Source organism: Delphinapterus leucas, chromosome 14 (genome assembly GCF_059928025.1).
Source record: "Delphinapterus leucas isolate spDelLeu-1000000601 "Yukka" chromosome 14, BTC_Dleu_Yukka2, whole genome shotgun sequence".
In the NCBI taxonomy this organism is placed as follows: Eukaryota; Metazoa; Chordata; class Mammalia; order Artiodactyla; family Monodontidae; genus Delphinapterus; species Delphinapterus leucas.
The window spans coordinates 28,983,205-29,006,699 of NC_143142.1; the positions used below are offsets into that span (position 1 = coordinate 28,983,205).

At 44.8% G+C, this 23,495-nt stretch overlaps 1 protein-coding gene across 1 annotated transcript in view; it reads left to right on the forward strand.

Annotated features, from left to right (window-relative positions):
* The window catches only part of PIEZO2 (piezo type mechanosensitive ion channel component 2), a 331,944-nt gene that overhangs the window by 56,869 nt on the left and 251,580 nt on the right, over positions 1–23,495 (forward strand). The window contains exon 2 of the mRNA XM_089894937.1: positions 2,351–2,446. Coding sequence (XP_089751063.1) covers positions 2,351–2,446 — 96 coding nt within the window. The remainder of the gene's footprint in view (positions 1–2,350; positions 2,447–23,495) is intronic.

Consider the following 23,495-nt stretch of genomic DNA (forward strand, 5'->3'; position numbering starts at 1 on the left):
TTGCTCTTTTATTCTGCCTCATTTATACATTTTCCTGTCCAGTGATAGTGTGAAAGTTTCTTCCTGCTTTGGGTCTTTCATAAAGGAGGTTGAGAGTGGCCATGGTGGTAAACAAAGCTACCGTCACGTGCACGACCCCCGCGGGATGAAAAAGCACTTCTGTTGATGCCTTCCTCCCCCCACAGCATCCCTCACTGTACCCTGCTTGCCTGTCATTGTCCAAAGGAAGCCACCAGCAGCTGGGACCCCATCTCCTAATGCCATGTGCATCCCACTCTGGTCTGTCCCCAGGTCCCAGGCGCTCTGACTCTGCAGGCAGGAGCACCCAGCCCTTGCCCGTGCTGTGTCTCCCCAGCTCAGCCCTCTGTGGCCTTGTGAGCCCCTGCACAGCCTTCTTGTTTCCTGCTGCTGGTGATGTTCCCCTTGTGCTTCCATCTCTCAACTCCCATCCCCCTGCTGGGTCTGCATCCCTTTCTGGAGGCTGTCCTGGACACCCTCACAGATGATCAAATGACCAGCCCCTCTCTCTGTTGTAGTAAACTTCTTCCATGAAAACTTTTCTTGTGAAAATGGACTTCCCCGGTTTTTCTCCTATCTGTCCTCAATTTTCTGCTGACTTTTTCTTCCGTACCTGCCCATTTTCCCTTCCCCATCTCACCCCCCTGGCCCCCCATGTAGGCAGCTGCCTCCCCTTGTTGCTGTGGCCTTCAGAGAGTCCATCCCCTCTTGTCCTGCCCGCTCACCCCTCTGCTCAGGGTCCATCTCCGCTTCCCTCTGGGGTCACTGAGCAGCGATCCTGCCCACACTGTCCCTTGACTGTTTCCATCAGGGCTGAGTCCCACGGTTGGATTCTGTGCATGTGTCTAAAGGTAAACTTACCATCTTCTCCTTAAATGTCTTATTTTCCTCCACGGCAGGAATCCTTATCACCGCAGTCGCGATCCTTGGAGTCACTTTTGTGTAATTTCTCTTCACATCTCTCCATATTTATTGTACCAAATGCCTTTTTATTTCACGTACTGCTTCTTAAGTTCCGTTGTTTCTGCACCATTTACACCTTGTTGCTGCAACACTGAAGTTTCCCGGCCCACCAGTCCAGCCCACGTGCAGTCTTAGATTACTCTTTCTGAAATGTTTTCTCCGGATCCAGATGGTCAGGGACTAGTTCTTTCAGCTCCACGTTCTCTCCACTTTCTCTCCGACTAACTTTTTTTTTTTTTTTTGTGGTACACGGGCCTCTCACTGTTGTGGCCTCTCCCGTTGCGGAGCACAGGCTCCGGACGCGCAGGCTCAGCGGCCATGGCTCACGGGCCCAGCCGCTCTGCGGCATGTGGGATCTTCCTGGACCGGGGCACGAACCCGTGTCCCCTGCATCAGCAGGTGGACTCTCAACCACTGCGCCACCAGGGAAGCCCCTCCGACTAACTTTTGTTCCAGCACTTCTCCGTTCTGTGAATCCGTTAAACTGATCTCATCCACACATGCATACTTACTCCTTCTCCCTCCCTCAGCCTTTCTTTATTCATCCAATAAGTTTATTTTTAATTGCTATAAGGCGCTCATTTTCTTTCCACATGGATGCTGCACACCACCCTCTCCCTGTCTGGTAACGAGGATCCTCACCACAGTTGCTCGTGTTTTTGAGGGCTTCCCGGGTCTAAGACTCTGGCCAAGTGTTTAAACCTTCACTCCTCGTCGTAAGCCTCTGAGTCAGAGATGGTTATTAGACCCATTTCATAGATGAGGAAGGAGAGCTTGGGGAGGGAAGGAGCACATCTCCGACCTGCCGTGCTCCCTTTAAGACGAGATACGCAGAGCAAGAAGCGTAGACTTGGGGCCTGAGTTTAGTTTTGTCTCCATCACCTCCTCGCTGGGAGCACCCAGGGAGTGGGTGAGTCTCTGGGCCGGGGAGCCTTCCTTATCAGAAGGGGACTAATCAGATAACTGGGGTCAGGCCCGGCCACAGAGCATTTGGCAAATATTTTCTTTTCTTTTCTTCCCCTTCAGTCTCACCTCTTCTTCCATCCACAGCCTTAGGCGAACGCCTCAAACCCTCACAGCCCCGTTGCCTATGTTTCCGTAGCAATTTTAGTTTGCCCAGCTTACTTTGTGACGTATTTCGGGCCTGCCTTCAATCAGGTACGCCGATGCAGCCCTCTTGGTTGGGTTCTAAGAGCAGGGACCGTGCGTTTTAATTCCCGTTTCTCATCACGCTCCAAGTAATGATGGGCACAGAATGGATGCTCCGTTTTTCCTCCCTACTTGAAGATCTGCTCCAGAGATGCCGCCTGATGCCGTGATACCTAAGGCTGTCGGTCACTAACGCCTCTCACCTCTTCTCCCCCCGCAGCCTGTGCGTTCCGGTACAATGGGCTCTCCTTCGTCTACCTCATCTACCTTCTGCTCATCCCCCTGTTCTCAGAACCAACCAAAGCCACCATGCAAGGTAAGAGACCTTTGCTACTCTGTACCACAGCTGAGTGTGTCTGGGGGCTCCCAGGGTCTGTCGTTATCTGATGGGAGAGATGCCGGTCCAGTGGGGAGCAGGGTCACACGTCTCAGCAGTAGAGCTGTGTGGCACTTGGTGGTGACGTGTTTTTGTCACTCACACAGCTGTCTTCCCCGTACAGGCTCCCTGGCAGGCCTGTATTTGTAGGTTTGCAGACAGTCTGGAAGGGTTTGGCTGATTAAGAGCAACTCAGTGTGCTGTCATTAAAATGAGGCAGACGGGGTGATAACAGTGGTACAGATTTGTGTATCCTGTCTGCTGGGGAGAAGGAGGTGGCAGGCAGAGAAGGGGTCTCTGAGCCCCGGAGCAGGAGACCTGGGGAGGAAGCCAGGTGCGGTCGTGGCTCCTTCACGTGTCAGCTGAGAGCTGTCACGTGTGCCTCCATCAAGTACAGAAAGGCAGAGATTCGAGTTCTCGTTGAGGGTGTTCCTGCAGACCTTTAGACCCCTCCCCCGTTGCTCTCCAAGCACCTGAAGGCATAGAAGGAAATAGTGCCTCTGTTTCCTGAGGCTCTGATGAGGAAGCCTGGTCTGGTTGGTACATTTACACATTTGAAGTTCTTCCACAACGATAGATGTTAAACCGCACTGAGTTAACTTAATTGTTTTTCAGAACAATGCCATTACAAGAAATAAGGACTGTGCCCAGTGCCTTAGTGAGTGTGATGGCCGTATGTTTACAGGAAGGGATGGAAAGTTGGGTTTGACCTGGGGATGGCCATGGCTCCGGGTTGCCAGCTCACGGTGCTGACTCTTCAGGAAAAGCAGTAAAGACTTGGTATAAGCAGAGCATAAAATCATGACTTTATCTCTCCCGTTCTCCCCCTGACTATTATTACATTGATTGTGGGTCTTTTGATCATTCATCCTAATGGTTAGGACCGCAGATGCTATGTTGGTTTTCCTGCCTTAGGAAGAATCTAAATGATAGCTCTTCTAAGTCACTTAAATCCTTAATACACAAAATTAAGAAGGGCTAGAGAAATGTGAGTCTATACAAATCCTCATCAAGCCAAAAATACGCTGTTCATGGGACCCCGCCCACTCCAGCCTGATTCCTAGAGTCCAACGTGAGCAAGGATGTTTAAACAGAGTAGCTTCTGGCCTCAGAACCAAGTTGATAACATACAGGTGACTCCTATTTCATGGCTGGGAGCTCATGTTTTAAAGAAAGAAGGTTTCGTATATATTTAGCATTATAGTGCTTTAAAAATGAGTACCTGTTTGTACTCCATTAAATGATCTATTGCTTTTCTATCAGGATGTCCCCTTGTTTTACCTGGAAACCAGGTCAGTGGGATTCCCCTTCATACTTAATGTGATGACGCCTGGCTTTGCCTTCTTCCCAAACTACCCAGCCCTGCTCTGCCCAGTGGTCTCTGTAGGGGTGATGGTGGCCTGGGATGTGTGGCTTAGTCCTCGTGTGTGTCAGTGGCCCATTGTCTGTGCCTGGAGCACAGGGAGTCACACGGTCAGGAAACTCATAGGTGAAACATGAAATCAGAGGCAAAGAGCCTCTCCCCTCTCCTGTGTGTGGGGAGAAATATCCTGAATCACCAAAGTGTCACAAGGTCAGAGCACAGACAGCATCACTGTGCACAGGTGTCTGCCATGTCTCCCTCCCAGGCGCTGAGAGACGAACAGCTCGAAGGGAGCCCGCAGGCATCTTTCCAGTTGGTACCTGGGGGTAGGGCTGGGATTGTGTGTCCTGTCCTTCCGTCCTTCCTGAGGGGTGTGGCTGAGACCTCATAACCTCATTTATTTGCTGTGTCTGAAAACGCACAGGGACTCGAGGGAGGGAGGCCCCCATATGACTTTTGTGAACATGTAGGACTCCCCATCCGGCGTTTCCACATCTGTGATTCGAGGCACCCAGGCCGGGTGTTTGTGGTGGGGTCCAGGGCTTGGGCCATGTGGTCCAGGATGATGCCTGTGTGGTGTCTGTGCAGACGGTGATGGGCTTGGAAGGGTGATGGCTGTGTGGCTTTGCAGGGGGCCTTGGGGGTCACACACGCTCGGCCTTTCAAGTTCCTGTTGATACTCATTTCTCACGAACAGGTAGGAAAGTCCAGTGTCACCTGGGAGAACCCAACGGCATCCGCTCTGCCTGGCGGTGTAGGGCCTCTGCCACACACGCACACACACATGCACACTCGTGCACACGCACACACATGCACACACAGTCGCAGGCATGCACACTTGGGGCCCGGAGGAGAGGCACCTTGAATCTGCCATCAGTCAGTGTGCAATTCCTCCCTCTCTTCTTTCTCCTCGGATTTCTCAGCAAGAGTCAGATGTTGGTGTAGTGCATCCCACAATGCCCAGGGGGTCTCAGCGAAGCCCCTGTCCCTGGGCTGGGAGTCTCTCCACCCAGGCAGCTCTCTCGGCTCCTGGGATGCTCTCCTTGGCCCCTCGGCCTTCCAGGGTCTCACCCGAGGCTGAGCCGAGGCCCCACTTTGATGCATTTATTCACTGAGTCCCTTCTAACGCATCCCCTTGAAGATGGCTAGGATTTTGCTGTTTTGTTAACTGCTGCATTTCCAGGACACGAGACAGTCAGTAAATATTTATGGAATGAATGAATGAACGCATTCATTTCTAGAGTCTAGAGCTCTAGGAGCATTTAGGAACGCAGCCCTAGTCCTCTGCGTCCCTCAACCTCCACGAGAGCAAACGTCACAGAACAATTCATCACCTACACCCGTCTGTCCTCTGGGGACAGAAGCTCGGGGCAGGGAGACAGGCTATGGGAGTTTGCTACTTTAGATTTATTGGGGATCAGGGGATATGAAGTAATTGAAGAAATCAAAATGTTCTATGCTTTTCCTTACAACGTTAGGCATTTTATTTAAGCCTGTGATACTGTAGGAAGGGCAGTAAATCTTTGCTTGCTGTTCAGTTAGCAGTGGGCTTTGCATTTAAATTGAGACTTCAATCCATTAAATAGGAACCAATATATAATTAACTTCAGGTGGTCCAAATATTCCAGGTTGATGAGATATTAAATTCTTTAACCAGACGCATGTTAGGTTTCCTGTACCTTATGTGTAATGAGTACCCCCATCGGCCAGTATGGTGGGAGGGTTGGTATTTTCTTTGGATGGAATGTAAGTGGTAAAACGTACGAGATGTGGAAGAAGTCCATATACTGTATATACTCATTACATACTGGCTCATGACAATACGACTGTTATTTTGAGGTACAACATTATTACTTTGAACGTCAGAGATTTAGAAATCTCAGTCTCATAGCTAGTCCTAACCTCAAGACTTTTCCTTGTGCTCTTTAGATATCAGCTAAGAATTGTGTGATTTCCAGCCTTTCTTGTTGAATAATATATTAAGTAACCGATTACTAGAGAGCCAGTGGCACTGCCTACTAAGTATGTATTATTATTTACAGGCATCAATTAATTTAATTCCTACAATGACCTTTTGAGGGAGCTGCCATTATTATTAAAAACTATTATCAGAAATCCTCATGTTACAGACAAAGCCTGAGTTCGGGCGGCGTAAGAACAAGCCCCAGGACACGGGCACTGTGTGGGTGGCCACGCTTTTAACCACTGTGTTGTCTGACTCATGCCCAGGATGGAACACCATTCTCAGGATTTGCAAGGGTGAAGGGAAACCCACTCACTTAATAAATACTTGTTGGCTGATAGATTACCGGGTCCTGGGCACAAGCGTCTGGAGAGATAATATGGGTGTGTTTAAAGGAGACATTTTCATTTGCATCAGTGCAGATTGATGACGTACGTGTATGTTATATAGAAAATACATCTTATCAAGAGTGGTTGTTTAGTTCTTTCAACAAATGTTCATTGAAAGACTGCCCTTCACGGAACACTATGTTTGGGTGTGTGGAGGATAAAAATGAGAAGAAAACATGGTTCTTCACTGGCATGGCCTCCCAAACATGCTGCCTCTTATGTATATCATTGAATGGTAGCTCTTTCAAAGAGGTTGTCTTTGGAAGCCATAGATGTATTCCAGTGATGCTGTCATTGGAACTGACCTCAAACTAGTCCTCCGCAGTTGCCTTTAGAGTTTGCCTTAAATAGGCTCAATGGTGGCAAACCATTGTCCTTTTAAGGAGGGTCTGATCTCATAGTATTTGGAGTCAAGTTTGATGAGGGAAAAACTGGTGATGAAATCAGTCATGTCAATTTTAGAAAAGAAAAAGACAAAACCCAGAGTATTTAGTATAAAACAAAGTGTCTGAAGGTGACTCCTCATGAATGGTGAGGAGGTTTAAGATTTATTGGCATGAGAGCACCATGGTTGATACACACGAATGACGAACACATGGAACATCTTTCCATGATGGGTTTGTGTGGATAGACGAGATCTAGGATATCAGGCAAAATGAGATGCGGAAGCGAGAAGGCAACATCCTGAAGGAGGTGTTGATTAGCTTGATCTACAGGGGAATCTTGACCACAAGAGTCAGGCTGCACCTGCCTGGCCCAGACCAGAGGCTCAGAGGGACTGTCTGCAGAGATCCGTGAACTGAGGGTGCTAATAGTATGTCACATTTCCTATGAGCCAGGAACTGTTGTAAGCGCTCCCTGTGTGCTAACTCATTTAATTAGAGGTTAGCAAAATCATGCATTGAAAAGGCAGGACCCCCTCCATTCTGGAATGAAAAAGAAACGCACTGGGTTATAAATCCACTTAACCAACTAGGAACACTGCACAGTGAGGGGATAGACTGCTCCGTTCCCTGCACCTGACCATACTTTATTAGATTTTGATTTTGTGAATGCTCAGAGTCCCAAGTCTTTTTCAGTTGGTTTCAACAGAAATTTTTACATCCTTGCATGCGCTTTGGATAAACGACAGCTCTAACTTTATCAATAACGTGTCCAGGGTCTGGGGTGAGAGACACACATCTGGCTACAGTGTGAAATCTGGGATTTGCTGGAAATCGCTTGCTTGGTCCTGCCTGCAGCTTGTCTTTGTTCATGTGCCCTCCTGCAGGCTGGGGTGGGTAAGAGGATCTTCTCCATTCTTTTTTGGGGAGAGTCATTTACTAATTGGGGGCTGCTTAAAAAGGAATTCTCCAAACGTCAAGACTACAACACTTGCTGGGCAATATTAGCAGTTGACCTACAGCAAAGATATCTTAGAAGCATCATCATCTAATCAGTTCACATGTGAAATGTTTATGTCACACACACTCACACACACACACACACACATGCCAAAGGAGCAGAGATGAGTGTTGTCTAAGGAGGGTAATTACTTCTAACAGCAAAGCTGTCTTCTAGTCCAGGGACCCATACTCACTGGGAGCCTTCTCTGAAATCGGATGACATTAGTAGGTGAGAACAGAACTCCCAGTGGTGGAGGAAAGGGAAGGGCTTTGGGTGCTGGGTGGGTCTTTCTTAATTTAAGTCTCCCTGTTCAGTTATGAAGGCCAGGTCCTCCAGGAGCAGGTGAAACACAGATGTGGGTCCAGCCCTCGGCTGAGGCGGTCACGTTACCAAAGGAAAACAAAAGGGCGAAACTTTCAGGATTTTTCCTCCAAATATTTTTCAATATGGGGTTTCATGAAGAAGATTTTCTCCTCCCTGTTAGGAAAGGAGTGGGTCTCTGAAATATCTTTTTTTTCTAATTAACTTTGCTCTGTTATTTTGAGCAAGGTAGCAGTTCCTTTTCTGTATTTGCTTGTGTTTACAACTCAAAAGTTTTTAAGAAGGTAGTTTTTCTCGTTTTGGGGATCTCTTTCAACATTTGGGAGGGGGTGGATGGAATTAGACGGGCGGCAATGGAGAGGCTTCACTGTGCTTTGAGGACAATTGTGAGCAAGTGAAATTTTAGCAGGTCAAGTTCACTTTTGTAAACTGTTGCCAAAGTTATTCCAAGATGATAGGGAAGAATATTTTCTCTCCATCTCTGAACAGGAGTCCTAGTTTAAGAGGAAATTGTAATCATCATGGAGTAGAGAGTGTGTGTGTGTGTGTGTGTGTGTGTGTGTGTGTGTGTGTGTAAAGTAATCACCAGAGGGCCTTGCCCTGAGGTTCTGACCCAGGGTACACTTTACCAGAATCACTAAAGACTCCCTGAGAAAAGAAAAATGATGTTCCATTTGCCGACATGAAGAGGCAAAGAGGTCTGTAACTTGTAAAGACGTGTTTAGACGTCAGAGAGGAAATAGTAGCAGGTATTTTAAACTGCTTGCATCTGGTTTTTGTTGAAAACACTGTCAATCTTTATACTATTATTATTATACCATAATAAACCATCTGGTTTATTATGTCATCATAAAGCAAAAGGCAAGAAAATATTTAATTGAACAAATTCTTTGGGGTAGGTGTTCTATTACCAATATCAGCTCACGACCAAACAGAATGCTACCAAAATGATTAGATGCTTGTTTCTTGAATTTTTGAATAAATTAGTGATAGGTCTTTTAGGTTTCTTTATCTGTCCTTTTGAGGGGGCGGTGGTTGTTTTGGATTTGGCAAAGACTATTCAGTGACACAGAAGAACTTTGAGGCAACACATATAATTCTCAGCTCAGGAAACATTGGGTCGTATTATTATGACTAAGGAGAGGTTTTTGCAAGTCCTAACTCTGGCTGTGATAAACCAAATCTGCAGTGTGGCCTCACCTGTTATTTAGATGCTGTCTGTCATGACAGGGAAGGGGGTCAGCTGGACTGGATGTCAGTTTGCTGATTCACACTTCAAATCACTTTTCTTTTGTTTACTCACTTGATAAACATTTACTTGTGCCTGGTCAACGCCGTCCTGGGTAGTTGGAAGCTGTACAGTGAATGGCACAGTCTCTCTGGCCCCAGGATGTGAATTAGCAGCACGATTGTGGTCAGGTTCCTTCGGTTCTCAGAGTCCCGCTTTCCTCCTGTGTTGAGTCCTGGTGCTGGTCTTGATCAGAACCTTAAGACGTCTGCCAGTGGGATCAAGTTCATGGACACACCTCCCTGTGCTCTGTGCTGAGCAATGGTTAAAGAGCCCAGAGAAGGAGATCATCACTCTTCTCTTACTTTAAAAATTTATTTTCCCTTTGAAAGGGTTCAACTGATTTGATTTGCTTCTGTGTGTATTTGAAGTCAATTTATTGCAGTTTTGAAGCTGACTTACTTCAAAGTCTGGACGAGACTAATTTCTGATGGATTCACTTGTTAGAGTCTAGGCTTTACTTTGTGGATAACTATTTCTCTTAAACAGACCCACGTGTATTTGCACAGATTCATACAAAAGAACCCTTTGAGATGACAGCGTACATTTAGCTTTCAAACAGTGCGAATTATTCATTAGAAGAAAAATAAGTAGATAACACATGCTTGCTCTTTGCGGGGCAGCTCCCCCAAGCTTTCTAGACAGTAACTCCCTGAGTCCTTCTAACACTCCTGTAAGATAGGAATTCGTATTGTTCATATTTTACAGACAAAGAAGCTGAGAAACACACAGAGGTTCATGAATAATTCCTGAAATGAACATTTTAAAAATTTGATCCAGTGAGTGAAAGCTTCTAATATAAATAATTCAGTTACCGACCGAGGCATTTCCCACCTTTGACTGGTTTTATTATAAAATTAATACAGAGTGAAAATAAGTGGAGGGATTTTGCATGTAATCCAGCTGCCTTATGACAATATAAGTGGACAATTATTGTACTTTAAACCACCTTTTAGGATATTTGCTCAGCATTAAGCAGAGAAGAGAATCCCAAGGATAATTTTTTTTTCTGAATGTTAAAAAATTATTCATTTATTATGTATTGACTAAAAGACCATTCACATTTCTTGATCTCATTCAATAGGTTATGTCGTATGATATTGATACACAGTATGTGTTTGATTTCTTTTGTTCACTGAATGAGCATCACTGCGCATCTGTAGTGGGTGGCTGGCTGGGTGCTGGTGCTCCCGGTGACCGTGACACTGGTCCTTGTGAACGCCCAGCTCACCGTTTAGCACACCCCCTCCCTCCATTCTCCTCATCCCCTCTCCTTCCTTCCTCCTTTCCATTCTCACTCCATTTATTTTTTAAATTAGTTTTGCCTAAATATATATCCTGCCTTTCAAGTTGCCAATGCTCTGTGCACTTAAGGAATATTTGGGGAAGGCCACTCTCCGCCTCCTCTGCTGGCCTGGCACCCATGATGCTGGTGACACAGGGTGGGCTGGCCTGGAGCCCCTTCCAGAGCCCCAGACCTGCAGGAGGACGGCCTGGAGTCCGGGCATGTGTGTGTCCTGGAGTGGCCTCTTTTTCTTTGTCCCCCTGCAGCCTGGCCACCCATGACCAGGGTTACAGGGTCCATTGGCAATTGGGTGCAAAGGACTGTTCTTCTCTGCTCCATCATATCAGGTTCCTTTGGATATAACGGCCTCTGCAAGAGGAAAATCGCTCTTCTAAGATTCAGGGGCGCCTGGCAAGCTGGTGCTGCTGCCTGGGTGGGGATGTCCCCCTGCCCCACAGTGGATCTGAGCTGCTCTGCCCAGACCTCTGCCCCCAACACACACACACACACACACACACACACACACACACACACACACACACACACGCCTCTTTAGGATCAAGGCATTGATTCTCTCCATTGTTTGGCATGATGGTGGCCAAGGGCTCACGGCCCTGTCCGTCCATCTCTGAGAACCGTCCCAAGCTGAGAGGGTCTCTCCAGGTGGTAGATGTGGCCCCCATTTTGATGACTGGTTATGGTGGGGTCTCCTTGCCTTGTTCTGGGACAGTCCCTGCTGTCTCAGCTCCGGAGCTTCCTGTGGGGTCGTCTGAGCCTCTGCCATCACCGAGTTGCACCCCAGCCTCTCCCTCTCCCCGGCCTTGCTGCCCTCCCTCCCTCCACAGTCTGTGTCCCTGGCCCGAGTGGGTCATCTAAGACCTGCTGACACAGGGCCCTGGCCAGGAGGGCCCGTGAAGCCTGGATTTTGGCCCCTGTTGTGCTGACCAAAACAACAGGATTGTGTGCTTCAAGGGGAAGGGGTCCCTACTCCAGTACAGGATTGTGTGCTTCCAGGGGAAGGCGTCCCATGGGTGGGCGAAGCTAGCAGTAGCCCTGCAAAAAAAAAAAAAAAAAAAAAAAGGAGGAGAAAGCACATTTTAGAGCAACACACAATTTTCCTGAAGATGAGCCCCATTTACTCAACATGATCCTGTCAATTCCCCTCCTAACTTCCTCAGCGTTCTTGAGAAGTGCGCTGAGTGATTACCCAGCAGCCATTAGTCTGTAAGGTTCCGGCCTCAGCTTCCCCAGAGGGACCTGGCCACACAGAAGCTGCAAAGATCCATCACTGCTCCTCTCAGTTGAGAGGCAGAAAGCGAGCAGAGGAAGCGGCTAATAGCAAGGCCAGGTCTGGACGGCGGAGTGATGGGCACCGAAGCCGCAGGACCAGCGTCTTCCGGTCACGGAGGCCTTACTGCCTGCCTCTGCTGTTTCTTTGTTCCACAGTTTCTCGCTAGCGGACTGCGTGATAGGTGAGGATTAATTATCTGTTTGCTGCCAGGCTCATTCAACGGCCAGCTTATTGGAAGGCATGATCATGCATGCTGGTCGCGGCTGGCTGCTTGTTCATGGAAACAAGTGTTGGGCAAACACTCGTTCATCTGATGAGCTGACAATGGTGATGGGGGCTGGTGGGCTGCACCTGTCTTTAAATAGCAGTGACGGGCTCTGTCATTCAACCAGATGCTGCTCATCAAATATTCAGCAGCCAGAGCTTTTACAAAGGCCTTTCATCGGCTCACGTGCAAGCAGAAGGGAGAAAGGAGGCCAAGCTTCTGAAAGCTGGGCTGGGCTAGGCTTTTTTGTTTGGAAATGGGGCAGCGGTTAGTTGGAAGGAGGGATGATTAGAGAATGGTTACCCGGGGAATTTAAACATATTTGTGGTCCGGAGTTTTGCTGTTTTTTGGACTTTGTGTGTAACACCCTAACAGAATCTCAATGAACGAGTCCCCTGCATTAATTCCTGGGATAATCTGTCACAGAAAGATAGACTTACACTGAGTGGGGGACAGGATGAAGTACTGATTGATTCATTCATTCATTCACTCATTCGTGTCACAAATATTTATGAGGCATTTACTCTTTGCAAATAATATGTTAAGAACTGGTAATACAACAGAAAGCAAAAGTAAACAACATAGCTCTATAATCCAGAAATTTACTCTCCATTTAGTGATACTAAAGGATAAGTTTAACTTTTCAGACTACATTCTAAAGTCTAAATACAGTTGACCCTCATCATTGGCATATTCTGTATTTGTGAATTAAGTTTATTTGTGACCCCAAAATAATAATGGTCACACAGCTTTCATGGTCATTGTCAGGCCCAAGCAGAGCGGCAGGGGATTGGAGTTGCTGGCCACTCATGTGCAACCGAGGAAGGTCAAGGCGAGGCTCTCCTTCTGGGTTCAGCTCAGACTGTGAACAAGTGTCCTGTTTGCAGTCTAGCTAGTGCCATGTGTACCACGTTTCTGTTCTTTGTGTTGGTGATGTTGCTGTTTAAAATGGCCCCAAGCGTAGTGCTAAGTGCTGTCCTGTGCTTCTAAGTGCAAGAAGGCTGAACATGTGATCCTGCAATCCCACTCCTGGGTGTAGAACCGGAAAAGATGAAAACTCTAATTCGACAAGATATATGCACCCCTGTGTTCATAGAAGCACTACTTACAATAGCCAAGACACGAAGCAACCTAAGTATTCATCGACAGATGAATGGATAAAGAAGACGTGGTATATGTATATGATGGCATACTACTCGACCATAAAAAAGGATGAAATAATGCCATTTGCAGCAACATGGATGGGCCTAGAGATTATCATACTAAGTAAAGTAAGTCAGAGAGAGACAAATATCACTTATATGCAGAATCTAAAGATGAATTTGTTTACAAAACAGATTCACAGACATAGAAAGCAAACTTATGGTTACCAAAGGGGAAAGGTGGGGGATAAATTAGGAGTTGGGGATGAACGTATACACCCTACTATATATAAAACAGATAAACAACAAGGACCTACTGTAGGGCACAGGGAACAATACTCAATATCTTGTAATAACCTATCATGGAAAAGAATCTGAAAAGGAATATCTATCTGTATCTATCTATATCAAGATATAACTGAATCACTACAACATTGTAAATAGATTATGCTTCAATTTAAAAAAAATGAAAGAAAAAGAAGGCTGGGATGTGCATTATGGAGAAAGTACGTTTATCAGAGAGACCATGTTCAAGCAGGGGTCACGGTGCTGTTGGCCATGAGTTCACTGTTGATGAATCTATTGAATAAGGTGTCTTTAAACAGGTTATGTATTGATCGGCTGATGAAAATGTAACCAGAGGCTCCCAGGAACCTACTGTATTTCCCCGTACTGTCCCGTTCAGTTCAGGGCAACGTCATAGAGCATCACTACTGCAAATAACAAGAGTTAACTGTATACGTTTTGCGCTAGAATTTGGGGCTTAGGGTTCTAGTGACATAGAGCTTGAAGTAGGAGAGGAGAACTGTCATACTGTTTGCAAGGGGTTTCCTAAAATTGGGGCTAGAATTTTCTTTAAGGTGAGTTATATTAAGACATCTTGGACAATTGTGTGGCTGAGGAGAGCCTCTGTAAAGTTGTCACAACTTCTTTGGTGAAGTGTTCTCTATATTTGATTTGCAATTAGCTGTGTTTTTTCTGCATTGTTTTCTTAAAGGCCTAGAATTTTAAACCTGGGACACAGATCTACCTCTGGATGTGCTGGGTGTTAGTGTCCTTACAGGAATGGTGCAGAGGAGGGCTGTGGAAGAAGCTTGCACTTTTTAAGCTTTCAGTGTTTAAATGACTCATTAATGTAATAATAATGCTATTTATTTTCACATTTCACAAAGACCTTTTACTTTGATTATTTCTTATAATACTCACAATATCCTAAGAGATAGTATTTTCCCACCTTATAAACGAGGAAGAGGTTTAGCTTAATTTGCCAGATGTTTGTCAGATTTTATATATATATATATAAAACATATAATTATACATATGTGTATATATATAACTGTCTCCTACATTTTTGTGTCCCCAATTATGGCTCTAATGTATCCTAGTTATGAAAGCTATGAAAGGATTGTTATCAGAACTCTTGGATAATGTCAGTACCAACATACTGATGAGGCAGTTTTCACTTACAATAGGATTATTAAAAAAATCAGTAAGCTCTCTGTTTACTTCAGGAAGTATATATAGTTTGGGAGAAAGTGGATACTTTTTCCCCGTGAATTTCATGAATTTTTCTTATTCTCAAGTCTTGTTTAACCTATAGATTTGTTCGCTCTCTCTCTCAACCTCTCTTCTACACAGAGACAAAATCTCTCTGACAAAATGACAATCAAATTATTTACAGTCCATTCATACATATGTATATGTAATAATTGTGATTACTGGAAAAAATAAAGTGTGGCCAATTTAAATTTCAGATAAGTAACAAATAATTTTTTTGTATAATTTTGTCCCCAATTACATGGAACATACTTATTAAAAATTAAATTATTCATTTTTTTTGAGATTCAAATTGAACTGGATGTCCTGCATTTTTATTTGCTAAAATCTGGCAGCCCTAATAATAATCATACTTGTGTGTGTGTGTGTGTGTGTGTGTGTGTGTGTGTGTGTGTGTGTGTCAGGAAGGAGCTATTCACCACCTTTTCAGATGAGATCGGGTGCATTCAGGGTGTATGGCTGTAAATGCCCCACCTTTTCAAGTCACCATTTGCTTGGCTCAGTTTGCGCTCCAGGAGACAAGCATTTCTAAACTCTGCTTTTCAGTTTCATGCAAAATGTTGATCTACCCTATCAGCTATTCATTCGTACAAATATGGGATGATAACAGCAAAACGTTGGAAATGGGATCAGGCTGGTCTTCGAGTTAGCTGATTAAACTTGTCTCTAGTATATGCCCCTCTTTTGCCAAAACATTTTTCGCTGAGCTGTTTTGGGATTAGAGCCAGCGTGCTGATAAAACTGAAACCAAAAGTTATCAGCAGAAGAATACACTAAAGAAGTATTTTCTGTGTCTCACTTAACTATACATTTGATTCAACTTAGCAGGTTGGTTGTGGTCCCTGAGTCACTAGCTCAAGGTTTCTAGTGATGGTTTACAATGCACGGCAACTGCTGTGGGTTTTATTTCCTGCATCCCTTTCCTGCCTCCCAAAGAGTATGACACTGCAGTGACGCCCCATCAAACACACCCGTCCAGACTGGCCTGAATGAACACACATGTTATAACTCTTGGGGGAGATGGTTACACGGTGACCCGCACTGCGTTCCTCCTGTGGGACAGTGTATTTCCTGGAGAGAACATTTGGCCTTTAAGGAGTAGTGTGAAATAGATGTATGGACAGGGGATGCTCGCCTACCAGGGGCTCGGAATATGGCCTTCTTGACCAGGACAGTGGGGACGTGGTTAAAATGGGTGCGTAGACACTCTTTCTGCTCAGTTCCAGGTATAAGTCTTGATGTAGCTGCATTTTGCACAAAGTGTCAATATAGATAGCGCCTGCACAGATGTCACTGTTGGAGAATGAGGTGAAGATGAAACAAGTAGATGGGTTCCTTACAGGATGTTTTACTCAGTTTTCCAAATTATATGAAGTTTATATTTTTTACAAGTGGTATTCAAGCAACAATAATTTGTACTATTTTCCCACGTTAAGAAGATCCATACAATTGACAGAGCGGGAAAATGAACAAATTTAGTCTAAACACAAAAAGACCACAGGTGCGGGGCGATAATACTGGAAAATAAACGATGAAGAAATCACGGTTTCCTCCAGTTCGAACTATTTAGTTAAAAACCCACCGACCTTTAGAAACAATAAGAGTGAGTGTCTGGAATGCAGGATGGGTTCTATGTGCTGCTTTGCTCTGAAATCACATCTCTGTCCCTCCCTGGGCTGAGGGCCATGCTGCCCAGTACACCCCTCCTCCGAGCTGTGTGGGCCTCTCACAGCTCCTGGGCTTGGTCTGCCATTATTCTTTCTCCTCCCTCCTGGAGCCCTGTGATTGAATTTGGCGAGCGTGTGAGCAGTGTGGCATCGTCTAATCTCCAAGTGTCCACGTGTGCCTGCACCTCACCGTTCAGGGTCCCCCTGGCCAGTCACCCCAGAGGGTCGGGGCAGTGATGAGGACAGTTTAACGGAAGACAGGCCATTCAGTGGTTCAGGATTTTGTTTGTTTGTTTTTTTTGGCGGTACGCGGGCCTCTCACTGCTGCGGCCTCTCCCGTTGCGGAGCACAGGCTCCGGACGCGCAGGCTCAGCGGCCATGGCTCACGGGGCCCAGCCGCTCCGCGGCATGTGGGATCTTCCCGGACCGGGGCACGAACCCGCGTCCCCTGCATCGGCAGGCGGACTCTCAACCATTGCGCCACCAGGGAAGCCCGGTTCAGCCTTTATTTTCCAGTTTTCTCACCTGCCATGGGCCATCCAAATACCAACACCAGACTCCTCCTCCTCGTCCTCACACCTTCAGAAGACACCCCAAGTTCTGGGCTGGGTAATGTGACCCGTCCAGAGACAAGTTTCTGTTTCCACCAGAGGGAGCTGCTTTCTCCAAAACAGCTCCAACTGTGGCATTTCAGGGCCTTTTAGACAGTTCCCACTAACCCCATTTACTTGGCCTCATTTATACTTTTTTTTCCTAGAAAAATAAAGATAATTTAAAGTAACCCTTTATTGTGAGTACTGTTGGAGTTTAAGTTATGAAAAAACAAGAATTTGGGGGAAAGGAGGCTGATGGGATCCAATTTCATGGAAATCAAACGTACTGGAAAGGAAAGCAGCACTAGTGCAAGAACTTAATGATGAGACCAAAATACACTCTTCACCCTGACAACAAGGTTCATTATGGCGGTGGGACCAAAGCGTGGGAGAAAAGATTTCAGAAAGGGAAGTGCCCTACCATAAGTATAAAGTCAGAAAGTAACCCTTCTATAAATACATAGATAATATTAGACTAGGTACATAGATAATATTAGACTATGCATTTTCTATATGAGTGATACAGTCCTGAACATTACAGAGCATCCCAAGCCAAGTCCTTTCATGCTATCGTTCAGGAATGGCAGCAAAACATCCACTTAGGTACCTGATTGTACCACAGACACGTGATACAGTTATTCTGTCAATAGTGATGATGACAGTTATGTTCTCGTTATATTCTCAGTATACCCATTACCTCTGAGGTCTTTACTGGAGATTTGCCAAGTTAGGACGCAGGGTACAAAGAAATGTAAATAAACCAATGTCTCTAAACTGAAGGAGTTTCCAATCTAATTCTGAGATCATACTTGGAAATCTGAGTCAATGTGTAAGTGTAACATCATGTCAATAATAGGAATAACAGCACAAATAACTAAAGTTTGCTACTATGTAAATAATATGTATAAATGTATATCGTATGTTATGTAACTAAAGAGAATGGGGAGGAGCATTTACCGAAAGCTCTGATTTTAGTTGGGCATCATTAATACGCAGCCCGCCTTTGAGACTACGTCTGGCCAATAACTCTGTATGTTTTTTTTAAATTTTTTATTTATTTATTATTTATGGCTGTGTTGGGTCTTCGTTTCTGTGCGAGGGCTTTCTCTAGTTGCGGCGAGAGGGGGCCACTCTTCATCGCGGTGCGCGGGCTTCTCACTATCGCGGCCTCTCTGTGGCGGAGCACAGGCTCCAGACGCGCAGGGTCAGTAATTGTGGCTCACGGGCCTAGTTGCTCCGTGGCATGTGGGATCTTCCCAGACCAGGACTCGGACCCGTGTCCCCTGCATTGGCAGGCAGACTCTCAACCACTGCGTCATCAGGGAAGCCCCTCTGTATGTTTTTTGAGCCTTCTGAAATGTGCAGGTGGGGCCATGTCACCTGTGACCTTCCGAGTGCAGTTTATCTGAAGCTGTTCTGACTTGTCCAGCTCTCGGTTAAAGGGTGCGCGTCTGTCTGTGCGTCTGGAGTGGGCAGGGGGGATGCGGAGGTTAATGCAGCTGGAGGTTAAGGCACCTGTTCGTAATAAAGCATCAGGAAGCGATATCCTTGGGGGATCGTAACATATCAAGGGCTTTAGCATGTTTTTACTGATTTTTGATCCTGAGGGTGGTGATGGAAAGGGGAAGAAAACGTGTGTGTGCATGTGTGGGAGTGTGTTCGTGTGCATTTTAAATGGATCCAACTTAAGAAGGGGGTTACTTAGGTCCAGGGGATGAGAAGAAAGGGGAGAATGAGTTAGGAGAATTCACAGGGTTTGCCTGAATATTTGCAAGGAGAGAATACTGTAAAATAAAGCCAGAACGTGGGGCATCACAGAAACCTTCCCCAAAGCAGCCTGGTTTTCAAGAAATCTGTTAAAACGATGTCTCTACCATATTCTGGAACTTGGCACTGCTTTTTTTCCTCTTTCTGCCTATAGAACGTTTCATTTGTCGGGAAGAAGTCCAGTCAGTGCCTGGGTGTTAAATTCTTCAGAGCGTGTGCTCCTGCCACCTAATCATTGCCCAGCACAGCTCTGCCCCCGGGGCTGCATGTGTGCAGACCGCACCTTGCTCTTTATGACTCTTAAGTGTCTGAGTATATTTCCTTCCCGCCCCCTTTCTTTCCCCTCCTCCCTTCCCTCTTCCTTTCTTTTTTTTTTTTTTAACATCTTTATTGGAGTATAATTGCTTTACAGTACTGTGTTAGTTTCTGCTTTACAACAAAGTGAATCAGTTATACATATACATATGTTCCCATATCTCTTCCCTCTTTTCATTCTCACTGTGGAAACCTACAGACAGTGTGAATTTTGTTAGGACCAATTTTGTAAATTAGTCATGCTTTAGGCAATGCCCTTGGGTCCCTTATTTTGTGTAAGGACCCATCAGTTACGTATCTGTGGAAACATGGAAAAAATTGGAAAAATTAATCATTGCCGTTTATAATTTCTTTTTTAATTTAATTTTTCTTTTATATTTATACAGTTGATTTATACAGTTGATTCACAATGTGTCAGTTTCAGGTGTACACATTGATTCAGTTACACATATGCATATATCCATTCTTTTTCAGATTCTTTTCCCATATAGATTATTACAGAATATTGAGTAGAGTTCCCTGTGCTATATAGCAGGTCCTTGTTGATTATCTATTTTATTTATAGCACTGCATGTTTGTCAATCCCTGTCTCCCAATTTATCCTCTCCCCCACCTTTCCCCTTTGGTAACCATAAATTTGTTTCTGAAGTCTATAATTTCTAAAAGCATCCTATGTGATCTAATTTGTCTGTCTCAACTATACTTATGGGTTGCATGGAGCTCATTTCATTTCTTTTCTTTTGCATTTTACCAATGAATAAATTGAATTGAAGAGAAGTTGCATAATTCATCAAAAGCCACCAAGTAAGAAGTGGCAGAGCCAACAGAGGAGAATTCCACAGTTTGGAATTCTGATTCAGGGCTCTTCCCTAACTACCGTGCTGCTTGATGGCTATGGTGCCATGCCTTCCCCAGAGGTGTGACCTGTCCTTACGCAGGAAGTTTGCATTCAGGGAACCATATCCCAGAGCTCATGGGTGTTGAAAAATGGTGGGGGGTAAAGGAGAACTGGGATTGGACCTAAAACTTTTGGAATGAATGGAGAGTCTTAAATAAGGGCCTTGGCTTACGCTTGCCAGGGGAATGGTTTCCTTTTAATTTCCTGTCATTGAATAAGTTTGGGTTAAAAATTAGGGAAAGAAAATACACCTTAGAAATAATATTGCTCCGCTCAGCAGTTTGAAGGCTTGTGGCTCTTCTTTGCAAGTAATTTACATTATCCAAATATAATATGATGAATTCTGTGTGAATAGGTGGTATGATTTTGATGGCTATGTTATTTTATAGTAATTCTGGTGACTGGGATCTGGAGAAGAAGAAATTTATACAGAAGCTAAGATGCTAAAGTAGTGTTAGGGTGTGCTGAGGACCTCTTACAGTATTTGAGCCAGTGAAAACCGTGTGATACTGTCCATTGTATTCTTACTTCTCACCCAGTTTTATTTATTTATTTACTTAGTAAATTTAAGTATAGTTGATTTACAATATTTTTGGTGTACAGGAAAGTGATCCAGTTTTATATATATATATATATATATATATATATTCAGATTCTTTTCCATTATAGGTTATTACAGGATATTGAATATAGTTTCTTGTGCTATACAATAGGACCTTTTAATCTATTTTATATACAGTAGTGTGTATCTGTTCTGTTAATCCCAAATTCCTAATTTATTCCCTCTCCACTTTCCCCTTTGGTAACTTCTGTGTGAGTTTGTAAACAAGTTCATTTGTATCATTTTTTTAGATCCCACATATAAGCCATATCATATGATATTTGTCTTTCTCTGTCTGACTTCACTGAGTATGATCATCTCTAGGTCCATCCATGTTGCTGCAAATGGCATTATTTCATTCTTTTTTATGGCTGAGCAATATTCCACTGTATATGTGTATCACATCTTCTTTATCCATTCCTCTGTCGATAGACATTTAGGCTATTGTAAATAATGCTGCTATGGATATTGGGGTGCATGTACCTTTTCGAATTATGGTTTTCATCTTTCCAGATACATGCCCAGGAGTGGGATTGCTGGATCATATGGTAGCTCTGTTTTTAGATTTTAAGGAACCTCCGTCCTGTTTTCCATAGTGGCTGCACCAGTTTACATTCCCACCAACAGTGCAGGAGGGTTCCCTTTTCTCCACACCCTCTCCAGCATTTATTATTTGTAGACTTTTAAATGATGGCCATTCTGACCGGTGTGAGGTGATACCTCATTGTAGTTTTGATTTGCATTTCTCCAATGATTAGTGATGTTGAGCATCTTTTCATGTGCCTGTTGGCCATCTGTATGTCTTGTTTGGAGAAATGTCTATTTAGGTACTCTGCCCATTTTTTGATTTTTTTTTTTAATATTGAGCTGTACGAGCTGTTTTTATATTTTGGAAATTAATTTTAATGTTACTTTCTCCCAGTTTATTCCACAGGACAAACTTAATAGGACGATGCTGGTTATACCGGTGAAACCAGCCTTCAATAATTCAGTGCCTTCAAGACTGTCAAAAATTCCATACAAAATACTTATATAATTTTTAATTAAATAGATTTGATCTTTTATTTATTTCTCTCTTTATTCCAAATAGGATGTAAAATGGCTTATTCTATCCATCTAATAACATATAGCATGATACATAGCATAGAAAATAGATAAACCCAGGGATAAAATTCCCAAGGTTCTGCAGACTTTAGCAGAGGTGGGTTCATAGGAAACTCCAAGCATTTAAGTAGCCAGGTCAAAGAGGGAAGTAGTTATCTGAAGAATTCCGAGTCCGTGGGATGAAAAACAGTGGGTTTCTCAGAAGCGGAGCAATTCTTCCCGCTTCAGCTTGGAGTTGGTTCCACTTATTCATCCTCAGGAAGAGGAGGCCGTTAGCGGCTGTGAACCCCACTCTGACAGTCGCTTCAGTAAATAAAAGAACCACAGCTATTTCCTTTCTTACCTTATTCGCAAGATAAAAATTCAGATTCTCCAAGGCAACAAAGGGATGCATTTGCTTTTGGCCAAGGTTCTCAGTGCCGTGATCATGTAGAATCACCTGGCAAGCTTGTACCTGGGCTTCCAGGTGGCTCCGACTGTCTGCACCAGGGGCTGCTTTTGACTGTTCCCTCACGTCCCCAGCTCTGCCGGGGCCGAGCCTGTGCTCCGAGGCCCACCTCCAGATGCGGACTTCTCGCTCACAGGCAGGGTAGGAAGGACAGATGCTGAGTTTCTGCCTCTGACAAGTGCCTGTAGCACAGATGTTACTGCTGCTCCTTAGGGGAGAACCCATGGGCTTTTAGGTCGGAGTATCAGTGCTTTGTTAGGAGTTCACTTATTTACAGGTGTGTGTTGCACCTGTGTCGTGCATCCTCCCACAGGTACCGAGTTTTGGGGACGTTGATTCTTCATCATTATCTTACTTTTTAACCCTCTGTGGGCCTTTTTCAGGGACAAAACGACTTCCTGTTCATATTGGAGGTCTTTGGTATTCTCTCTACTTCCTGATAATTGGCCTGGAACCTCCCCTCTCTGGGCATCTGCCCAGTGCGCTGTGTCCATTCCAGCCGGAGGAGCCCCAAGCAGCCCTCGGCTCATCCCTAGCTGTACACTCTGCAGAGTGACTTGTTCTCTCAGATGAACTGGCTTTCCATGCACTTGAGAACCGGGGTGGAGAAGGTCTTGAGTTTTGTCCTGACTAATTTCTGTTGTTGCTGAGAAAGGAACCTGCTCGGCAGTCAGGAAGGTAGAGCTTGGTGAACACATGACACCCGATTTCAGAATGAGGATGTGGGCCGGATACTCCATCCTGGGAGATTTTTTCCAGCACAGGAAAGCCTGTGTGTTTGTTTCAGCTCCCCTAAGGGGTGGTGAGAGGGTGGGCAGGACTGAGCCCAGACGATGCTGAAAAGGTAGCTCATTTAGTTTATAAATGGACTTTACTCCTCCTTTTTACATAGAGAAAATAACGTAGCTCCTGTTTAAAATAACGTAGCTCCTGTTTAAGTCAGAAGAGAGCAAAGTAAAGCTTTGGGGTCAAATATTTCAGAAGAGAAGAGCAGGCAGTACTTACTACCTTTTGCAGAACGAAGAGAGGAGTGTCGTTTCCAGGTCCCCCCAGGAAGTTGTGCGCACAGCTTGGGGTGAGGATACCACTGAGGAAGCCTGGAGTTTGGGCACTTTTACAAAGTATCAAAATTAAAAATCTGAGTTTTTCTCTCCCATTAGTTTCAACTCATCACAACATTAGATTGTTTAAATTTCTCCATTGTTGAGTTATAACCCAGCCCGGGAAAATCTGCAGGTAGTATTTCGGGGGGGATGTTGGGAAAACTGCTACTTGGTTGGCATGACCTGTCTTTGCAGGCAACAATGATGCACCTAATTGCATTGAGCAGCCCAGGGCTGGTGGGT